The following is a 10,594-nucleotide window of genomic DNA, read 5'->3' on the forward strand; positions in this document are numbered from 1 at the left end:
TTCACAAACTGCCCCGGTGCATGCTGGGAGGTCATGGCTTAAAGCGGCCAGCAGAACATCTCATCTGCAGTCGTGTGGTCACCAAAGTGGAACCTTCCACCTGCTGACTGGGCCTTGAGATCCAGTCCATGAGGATGATGAACAGATCTGGAGAGGAGGAGCAGCCCAGTGGGAGCAGCTGGACGGTCTGCACTTAAACAGGCTGATGATCCACATGCCAAACTTCCTGCCCCATAGGCCCAGGACACCCAGAGCTCCGCCCCAACCTGCCATCCATATCTTACTGCACCCGGCCCCTACTTCTCCTCCATACCTCTCTTTAATGTTTGCCGCTTCAGATAGATAGATAGATAGATAGATAGATAGATAGATAGATACTTTATGCATCCAGAAGGAAATTCACAGTTTTCAACAGTATCCACAGATTACAAGATTAAATAAATAAAAAATAAAGAATAAAAGATGACACTAGAGATCTAAGTACACAATGTGCAAAAAACCGTGTGCATAGATGTATACAATGTGCATAGATGTGGGGCAATGTGCAAATTTACTGTATAAACAGATGATAAATATCAGCAAACAATATATACACTATAAACAAGGAATATATAAAAAATAGAAATATAAGGTGCTGAGTAGAAGGAAGAATGTGCATATAGTAAGAGTTATTTCCTCCGGGTGGAGTTAAAAAGCCGCATGGCGTGGGGGAGGAATGATTTCCTCAGCCTGTCGGTGGAGCAGGACAGTGACAGCAGCCTGTCACTGAAGCTGCTCCTCTGCCTGGTGGTGGCGCTGTGCAGTGGATGCAGTGGATTGTCCATGATTGACAGGAGCCTGCTCAGCGCCCGTTGCTCTGCCACAGATGTCAGGCTCTCCAGTTGTGTGCCCACAACAGAGCCCGCTTTCCTCACCAGTTTGTCCAGTCGTGAGGCGTCCCTCTTCTTGATGCTGCCTCCCCAGCACACCACCGCATAGAAGAGGGCGCTCGCCACAACAGACTGGTAGAACATCAGCAGCAGTTTTTTGCAGATGTTGAAGGACGCCAGCCTCCTGAGGAAGTACAGTCGGCTCTGTCCTTTCCTGCACAGAGCCTCAGTGTTGGCTGTCCAGTCCAGTCTATCATCCAGCTGCACTCCCAGGTATTTGTAGGTCTGCACCATTTCCACACAGGCACCGTTGATGCTTATGGGCTCCGGGTGAGGCCTGGTCCTCCTGAAGTCCACCACCATCTCTTTTGTCTTGGAGGTGTTCAGGTGGAGGTGGTTGGAACCGCACCATGCTACGAAGTCCTGGATGAGTTTCCTGTACTCCTCCTCCTGTCCACCGCTGATACAGCCCACGATGGCCGTGTCGTCCGCCAACTTCTGCACGTGGCAGGACTCTGAGTTGTACTGGAAGTCCGACGTGTACAGGGTGAACAGGACTGGAGAGAGCACAGTCCCCTGCGGCGCTCCTGTGCTGCTGATCACAGTGTCTGACCTGCAGTCCCCCAGTCGCACATACTGAGGTCTGCCTGTCAGATAGTCCATGATCCATGCCGTCAGGTGTGAGCCCACTCCCATATCAGTCAGTTTGTGACCGAGCAGCTGGGGCTGGATGGTATTGAAGGCGCTGGAGAAATCCAGAAATGTGATTCTCACAGCACCACTGCCCCTGTCCAGGTGAGAGAGGGATCGGTGTAGCATGTAGACGATGGCGTCCTCCACTCCCACCTTCTCCTGGTACGCAAACTGCAGAGGGTCGAGGGCATGGCTCACCTGCGGTCTCAGATGGTGTAGCAGCAGCCGCTCCATGGTCTTCATCACATGTGACGTCAGGGCGACCGGCCTGAAGTCATTCAGCTCTGTGGGACGTGGCTTCTTTCATAAAAACTTTAATGACAGGGTTCATGACGACTCGGCTTTAAGCAGTGTGTCCTCATATTTCAGTGTTAAGGTCAAAATAAAGCTGTGTCAAATCCAAACACTGCATGAAGGTTTGGACTGCAGGAGGAAACAGTGAAGTCACTCCGTCCCTCACAGTAATGAAATATTCTCCTCGAGGGGCTTTGTAGAGTTTTTTAAAAATAAAAATAGGAATAGAAATTACTAGGAAATAATTTAGAATTATGACAGCTATATTTTTTTAAATAAATTGCATGCCCCCCCAAAATCTGTGGGACAGGTGTCCCTTGAGAGTGAGACCCCATCAGATTACCTGTAAAAATGAAGCTTAAATCAAAGTCAGTTAAAAAAAAATGTTCAAAACAGTTACAAGAAATTATTTTACTTATTCCCTTCATAAACGTGCCCGCTCCCGGCCTCCTGGGATTGGAAGGGTTAAAGGTCACGTCAGCCGAGGTTCGCTCTGATGATTGGACGGAACACAAACCCAGGTAGAGCCCAGGTGTGTGTGTGTGTGTGGCAGGAGCACGTCTCAGCAGAGCAATGAGATTACTTCCTGCCGTCAGACGCTCATAATCCCTCCTGCTCTCTGATAATCTCTGCTCAAATATAGACTGAGAGATGATGAAATAATCCTGAGCGACACTCCAGACAGATCCTGAGTGGATCTGACACGCGTGGAATCAAACAACGAACGCCCCGCTCGACTTTCACAGCCAGTGTTCAGGATGTGTCAGGTGTAATGTTGATTGACATGATGATTGATATGAAAACCACCAAAATAATCTGAACAAGGACAGAGCCTCTCTCACACATTCACACACAAGCCACCTGATCTGAAGGTTAATACATTATTTTAATAATTATAAACACGGTCATTTCTTCAGATTTTCAGGTTATGTTTGGTTTCATTTATGGCCAGCTTCTTCTAACTTTCTAATTCTTTCTAAAATACTAATTTAATAATACAAGATGTTTTTTTTAATTGATCCAGGTTTGTTTTCTAATAATCAGATGATGATATCATATATGAATATCAGATAATCAGTGCTGCTTCTCCTCTCAGTACATGGAGCGCTTCACCGCCACCAAAAAGAAGTTCTCCTGAAGACACAGGCCGGGGCTCAGGGGCCGCGGCGCCACCCGCAGGCCCGACCGGGAACTGCGGCGGCGGCCCGCAGGCGGGACCACGGCATCTTCAGACTGAGCACGGCGCCACCTGGCGGCGGCTGAGCACAAACAGCTGAGCTTTTAACACCCAGACAGAGAGTTGAAGCCGGAGGAGGAGCGGAGCGTCCGGACGGCGAGGAGGAGGAGCCGCAGCCTCTCAGGGACTCACAGGGACTCACCTGCACACTAACAGAATGTAATCTGCACACCTTAGGCATCTGCAGCTTCACTTTATGAGCAAATCAACAGAGTTTGTTTCCAAAATGCTGGGCGGCACAATATTTCTTTGATCAGTCAGCGTCGCCTCTCCGTTTAGGCCTCGATCTGAAAACAGCCCGTTCCCTCCGCCTCGACCTTCAGGCCACAGGAACACTGATCTGGTCTCAGCTGTGGTCTTCTTCTGTGGTGTGGACGGTGCACAGGACACAGGTGGATATCTGTGGTATAAAAGAAGCGATGTAAATGAAACGTCCCAGCAGGTGATCTGATGTCCGTCTCTCGGGACGGGGGAGGGGGGGGGGGTCCCACTGTCCTGACGGCCGGGACGGTCTCTTTCAGGTCCAGAAAAATCTGAGAATTGAAAATTTCTCAGGACCAGTTATTGAATATTATTGAATGTTGTCAGCCGTAATGTTGATTTATATATATATATATATATATATATATATATATATATATATATATATATATATATATATATATATATGTACACATATACATATATATATATATAGATATGTTGAGTGATAAACCTTCATAAGAATCTGAGCCTGAATTGAACATTTTCGTCAAGAGAAAATAAAATTATTCGTCACTGAAATTCCAAATTGTCGGCGTGAAAAAAGGACTAAAGATTCAGGGAAATGTGACAGAGTGGGAGCCCAGTTTTACATCCTGAAGTCTGTCAGCCAACCCAGCCACCGGAAATCTTTATTCTTTATTTTAAAGAAAGATTTGATTTTTTTTTTTTTTTTTTTGTCATTTTGGAAACAAACTTCTGAATGCTCTGGAGTTTAAAGCAAAGTAGCAGCTCTGTTGAATGGCTTTTAGATCATAGGCTTTTTTTTTCCTGATAATGTGTTTAAGGTTTTCTGCAGTGAAATGATATTTCCGAATGTAAACTCTGGAAACACTACGGGAGCCAGAGGTGGTTGTAAATTTCTCCTGGAATGAAGGAATCCTCAGAGCTGCTCCCTTCATGGTCCACATGTATTTAAATCTCTTTTAATGGTTTTATTTAACACTTTTGAATAATGTTAGGCATTATTTGATCCATTTTGTCAAAGAGTCTTAAAGCAGCTCATTAACTTTGTTGTTGTGGAAGGCGATCAGCTGTGTCACCTCAGAGACAGAGGGCTTTTTCTGATCAGGTCTATTGATCGATTTTGGGATAAAATAAGACAGTTGTGGTGATCCATCAGAAACCTGCACTTCCTGTTTCCTGTCCCAGTTTAAAGCTCCGTCCCAGTGATTTTTAATGTTTGTCTCGTTCACATTTTCCACGTCAACAAACCGTTGATCAAATCCTACGAAGGAACCACAGATTTCACATCACAGAACCAAAAGTGTGAGTTTCCACCTCATAATGTTCTGCTTCTGCAGAGAACAAAGTCCTCGACATTTCTCAGAGTTCATGTTCATATCGAGGTGGAATGAATGGAAACCAGCGGCTGGAGGAGAGGGAGGAGGAGTGAGAGCACTGCTCGCTTTGGGGGGAGATCAGAGGAACGTTGTGGGACGTGCAGAGAGTCTCTGGGACGGGGCTTCAGCAGGGCGACGGGCTGCAGGGGTTTCCTCTGCAGGAGTGTGAGGCCATCAATCTGTCAACACGCTGACTGTTTCCAGGCTGTTTGTCTCCTCGGCTTCACTCAACATAAACATCTAACATCACGTCTGTTGTCTGACTCCTTTATTCTGCCCTCACTCAGAAACTCTCACCTGGTTAACACAGAAGTGATGGAGCCGAGGGACGGGGGCAAAATGCAGAGAAAAAACCTCAGAGAAACACATTTTCTTCTGCTTCTTCAGTTTTCATGTGCTGCCCCCTGCTGGCCGTGTCTCAGGCCTGCAGCTGATCCCCTCAGCAGATTCTACAGCAGGGGTGTCAAACTGGTGCCATGGAGGCCAAGAGGCTGCAGGTTTTCATTCCAACCAAAAACTCCACCAGGTGATTTCACTGATCACCCCACCTCCAAACAGAGAGGCGGGACTAATCAGTGACATCACCTGCTGGAGATTTTGGTTGGAATGAAAACCTGCAGCCTCTTGGCCTCCATGGCACCAGTTTGACACCTGTGGTCTACAGGAACAAGGAGATCCTGCTGATCTGACCCAGAATCAGCAGATTGTTTTCTTCTGAATCGGCCCAAGTCACAGCAACGTCTCTTCAGAGTCCACATGCTGAGGATTGTCAGTTTTTTCTTTCTAAATTCATGAGTTTATAATCTCAGATTTTTTTTTTTTCTTATGAATTTGTGAATTTAGTTTCAGACAATATGAGTTTTTTTTCTTGGAAATTCATGACTTTACTTTTCTCATAACTTTGTGAGTTTAATCTTAGAGAATATCTGAGTTTTTTTTTTTTTTTTTTTGTGGAATATTACCCCCACTCCTCCGGCTCAGTAATGTTTCTCCTCCCTACAGCTGCTGCCTTCTGCTGCACAAAATATTAAACCTGTGAAACCCGAGCTCTCAAAAACATGGAGAAAAGGCTGTGAGGAAATCAGCACAAAAAGTGCATCAGTTAAAAAAAAAAAAAAAAAAAAAAAGATAAAATATTACCAGAAAATTACCAGGAAAACAAACAAGAAAATGCTACCAGAAAATTAACCAAGAGTTCTGTATTCATTTATTTATTGAATAAGACAGTAAAACTAATTGATAATTCAGGGCTAATCAGGATCAGATGTGTGTTAAAGTTTCAAGGCACAAAGTGAAGTGGAGGCTGGTGCTCTGGAAGCCTCTGAGGGACAAGTCAAATTCATTTCTTTAGAAAAGTTTTCACAAAAAGCACATTTACCCTCAGTGGAAATATTAAATGTGAACAATAAAGATTATTGCAGCTCAGACAATTTAAATGAGTTTTTGATATGTAGCATCACAATCATTCAATCAGACTTATTCAATACAAACCAAATTCAGAAAAGCGGTTATGTGAACACACACACACACACACACACACACACACACACACACACACACACGCACACACACACACACACACACACAGGCAGGCCGCTAAACCGCTGGACGTCATGGCGTTTCTCCGGTCCGTCTCTTGCCGGCACACTTGTGTCCTCTGAGGTGTCCCTGCCGGTTGAAGCTCCGCCCACAGGCGCTGCAGCTGTAGGGTTTCTCCCCGGTGTGCGTCCTCATGTGTAAGGACCAGTGTGACTTCTGTCTGAAAGTGTTGCTGCAGACGCAGCAGCTGAAGGGTTTGTCCCCCGTGTGCGTCCTCATGTGTCTCACCGTGTCTCTCTTGCTGCAGAATCTCTTCCAGCACACGCTGCAGCTGAACGCTTTCTCCCCGCCGTGGACGGCTGCGTCCGTCCCGCCGCTCGCGCCGCAGCCGTGAGGTTTCCCGTCTGTCGGCTCGCCGCCACACCGGTGTCTCCTGAGCCAGTCCCGGCGGTGAAAGCTCGTCCCACAGGCGCTGCAGCTGTAGGGCTTCTCTCCGGTGTGACGTCTCATGTGGACCTTCAGGTCGTTCACCTGTGTGAATCCTTTTCCACACTCGCTGCAGCCGTGCGGCTTCTCCCCGCTGTGCGTCACCATGTGTCGGCTCAGGTGCTCCTGCTGGTTGAAGCGTTTGCTGCACACAGAGCAGCTGAAGGGTCTGTCCCCCGTGTGGATCCTCATGTGTCTGTCCAGCCGAGAGCTCCCGCTGAAACACCTGCCACAAAGTGAGCAGGTCACCTGTCTGCTCTCTGAGTGGACTCTGTGGGGGGTGTCAGCTGTGTCCTCACTGAGGAGTCTGTCCTGGGACTCTGGAGCCGCCTGAGGCTCTCTGCTCGCTCTCCAGTCGTCCTCACTGTCTTCAGTCTCAGGTTCAGAGGAGTCGGACGTCTCCACACCAGCAGCTGGATCTGACCTCCTGGCTGCTTCCATCTGTTCAGTGGAGCTGCTGTGATGAAGCTGTGAGGGTGGAGCTTCCTCTTCGTCATCCTCACTCTTCACAGCAGTGAAGGGGAACGTGGTGAGATCTGCCTCCTGATTGGTCCACAGCTCCTCCTGTTCCTCTTTAATGGGCGGGGGCTCTGGCTCCTCCTGGTCCAGGCTGGGGGTCTGCTCCTGCTGCTCAGGGGGAGCCTCCTCTTTACACACCAGCAGCTGCTGAGGCATCACTGGAACACACACCAAGGACACATTTATTTATTTATCAATATAATATAATATATATCCCCAAAGCATGACATCCTAATGCACAAAAATAACAACTGCTAAAAACACAAAACATAAAAACAATGAATCAAAAGCAGTAAGTCCTTCAGGAACAATAATTAAAACTTTAAATGTGTTTGCTGACGTCACTGAACGTGTGGCCACGCCCTAAACTGAGTTGGAGTTGGTCCAGTTTGGTTTCACCTGGTTCTCTCCTGTTTTTTTATCAGCCAGGGAGGCGAGCCGCTGTCGTCTGGCTTCTTTTGGTTTAGTCAGGTTGTATTGATTACTGATTACATCACTTTACCGTATTTATTATTACTTTCACATTCTAAATACATTAACATTTGTTATATTGAGCGCATGTGTCTTTGTGGCTGCTTGGGACGACGGGGAGAAGACGGGGCTTTTTCATGTCGTGTGTGGGACAGGCCCGGACGGGGCATCACAGAGGATTTACTGCATTTCTGTCGGAGCGCTTCAGGTTTTGTATTTGGGAGAATTCGGTAGAGGAAGTAAACTACAGATGAGAAACACGTCATCAGTGACTGACGGTGCGTTAACATGAGGCTGAGGGACTGAGGAGGTCTCATTTTGTTAAAGGCCCCAACACCCCGCCCTGCACTACAGGCCACCCCAACACCCTGCCCTGCACTGTGGGCAACAACCTACTGCAACAGGTGCTCTTATGGACGACTCCCATCAGTATAACGAGGATTTATCTGTGCTCTTCTGCACAAGAGTCATAATTATATTATTTGCTACAGCCTTTCAGCGTATAATTACAGTTCCCATAAGGTTAATGTCTTTGCACATTTATTATACAGCACTTTATTGTATACTCTCAAATTGTTATTTTATTCCAATGCTCGACAGGCTATTTCTTTCTGACCACCTGGTGTGTGTGTGTGTGTGTGTGTGTGTGTGTGTGGATATCTATATATCTAAGTAACGTATATTGGAAGTAGCAGAGTATATGTGCAGATTATAAGCAACTAAAAAAAAGATGGAGTTGGGATTTTGCCAAACGCTGCAAAATATTAGCACCAACCCCCAGATGGCAGCCATTTTCCACCACATGAAAAAATAAAATTAAAAAAATGGATACACTGTGAGATTTTTTCCCCTCACTGTGACTGTATGAGGCCGGCCTGCCGTTAGCCGAGCACTTAGCGAGGAGAGGCTAACAACACGCCAGCCGCCTGACTGACTGACTGACTGACTGACTGACCTGCTCTGTGCAGCCTGACTGACTGACTGACTGACTGACTGACTGACTGACCTGCTCTGTGCAGCCTGACTGACTGACTGACTGACTGACTGACTGACCTGCTCTGTGCAGCCTGACTGACTGACTGACTGACTGACTGACCTGCTCTGTGCAGCCTGACTGACTGACTGACTGACTGACTGACCTGCTCTGTACTGACTGACTGACTGACTGACTGACCTGCTCTGTGCAGCCTGACTGACTGGCTGACTGACCTGCTCTGTGCAGCCTGACTGACTGACTGACTGACTGACCTGCTCTGTGCAGCCTGACTTTCTGACTGACTGACTGACTGACTGACCTGCTCTGTGCAGCCTGACTGACTGACTGGCTGACTGACTGACTGACTGACTGACTGACTGACTGACCTGCTCTGTGCAGCCTGACTGACTGACTGACTGACTGACTGACTGACTGACTGACCTGCTCTGTGCAGCCTGACTGACTGACTGACTGACTGACTGACCTGCTCTGTGCAGCCTGACTGACTGACTGACTGACTGACTGACCTGCTCTGTACTGACTGACTGACTGACTGACTGACCTGCTCTGTGCAGCCTGACTGACTGGCTGACTGACCTGCTCTGTGCAGCCTGACTGACTGACTGACTGACTGACCTGCTCTGTGCAGCCTGACTTTCTGACTGACTGACTGACTGACTGACCTGCTCTGTGCAGCCTGACTGACTGACTGGCTGACTGACTGACTGACTGACCTGCTCTGTGCAGCCTGACTGACTGACTGACTGACTGACTGACTGACTGACCTGCTCTGTGCAGCCTGACTGACTGACTGACTGGCTGACTGACCTGCTCTGTGCAGCCTGACTGACTGACTGACTGACTGACTGACTGACTGACTGACTGACCTGCTCTGTGCAGCCTGACTTGGGGCTTCAGCAGGATGTTGAGCAGCTTCCTCTGGCGGCACATCTCTTGCTCTGCCCGCTCAGCTTTGTCTTCGTACTCCGCCACGGTTTTCTCCAACAGGCCGACAATCTCCTCCGCGGCCGCCGTCAGCCGCTCGGTGAGCAGCGCTCTCAGCTCCGGGATCTCAGCCGCTTCTCTGCCTTTTTCCAGCAGCAGCAGAAAGTCTGCAGCAGCGGCGCTGATCCGCTCATGGACCGACACCCTCAGCAGCTGCAGCGGCATCTTCCTCCGCTCACACACACACACACACACACACACACACACACACACACTCACACACACACACACACACACACACACACACACACACACAGCCACACAGCTCTTCCTCTTCTTCTTCGTCTTTGGTGTTTAAAGGCAGCTTGCATCCTTATCGTTGCATTACCGCCACCTATCGGGGTTATTCAACCCCTACAATATTCCATCCTCTATATTCTTTTTATCAGTTTTGTCCTTATTAGAAAGTTTACTAGTAACTTTCTCCCACTTCCACTCTCACCACCCTCAATTATGTTCTTTAAGCCTGTTCCTGCTACTCCTTCTCTCTTCATTCCCTCCATCATGTCCCTTCTTTCCAGTTCATATTTCCTGCATCTAATCATTACATGCTCTACATTTTCTTTTTCCTGACACTGTTCACATAGTCCAGTTGGGTGCCTCCCTATCATGTGGACAGTCCCATTGAGATAACTGTGCCCTATACGCAGCCTTGTCATGATCACCTCCTCTCTCCTGTCTCCTCCCCTGCTCCTTCCAGTCCCCACTCTTTTGTGTATTTCATACAGCGATCTTCCTTTAGTCCCTTGATCCCACTCATGCTTCCCCTCCATGCAATGGTCCCTTCTGTTTTTGACAGTTTAATTTTAACCTCTATGTTTTCTTTTTTAATCAATCAATCAATCAATCAAACTTTATTTATATAGCGTCAAATCACAACAGAAGTTATCTCATGACACTT

At 47.7% G+C, this 10,594-nt stretch overlaps 1 protein-coding gene and 1 long non-coding RNA gene across 2 annotated transcripts; both read right to left on the reverse strand.

Moving 5' to 3' along the window:
* Window positions 1-2,723: 2,723 nt before the first annotated feature.
* LOC115354092 (uncharacterized) lies at window positions 2,724-5,142 on the reverse strand. The gene is made up of 2 exons (XR_003927762.1): window positions 4,995-5,142; window positions 2,724-3,493 (listed from the first exon to the last, which is right to left on the reverse strand). It is a non-coding gene; the product is annotated as an uncharacterized LOC115354092 (long non-coding RNA).
* Window positions 5,143-5,874: 732 nt separating this feature from the next.
* Window positions 5,875-9,911, reverse strand: LOC115354084 (zinc finger protein 436-like). Its single transcript, XM_030044259.1, has 2 exons — window positions 9,576-9,911; window positions 5,875-7,399 (listed from the first exon to the last, which is right to left on the reverse strand). The coding sequence occupies exons 1-2, from the start codon at window positions 9,856-9,858 to the stop codon at window positions 6,309-6,311; spliced, it is 1,374 nt and encodes a 457-aa protein (XP_029900119.1). The 5' UTR covers window positions 9,859-9,911; the 3' UTR covers window positions 5,875-6,308.
* Window positions 9,912-10,594: the final 683 nt, after the last annotated feature.

Source organism: Myripristis murdjan, chromosome 22 (genome assembly GCF_902150065.1).
Source record: "Myripristis murdjan chromosome 22, fMyrMur1.1, whole genome shotgun sequence".
In the NCBI taxonomy this organism is placed as follows: Eukaryota; Metazoa; Chordata; class Actinopteri; order Holocentriformes; family Holocentridae; genus Myripristis; species Myripristis murdjan.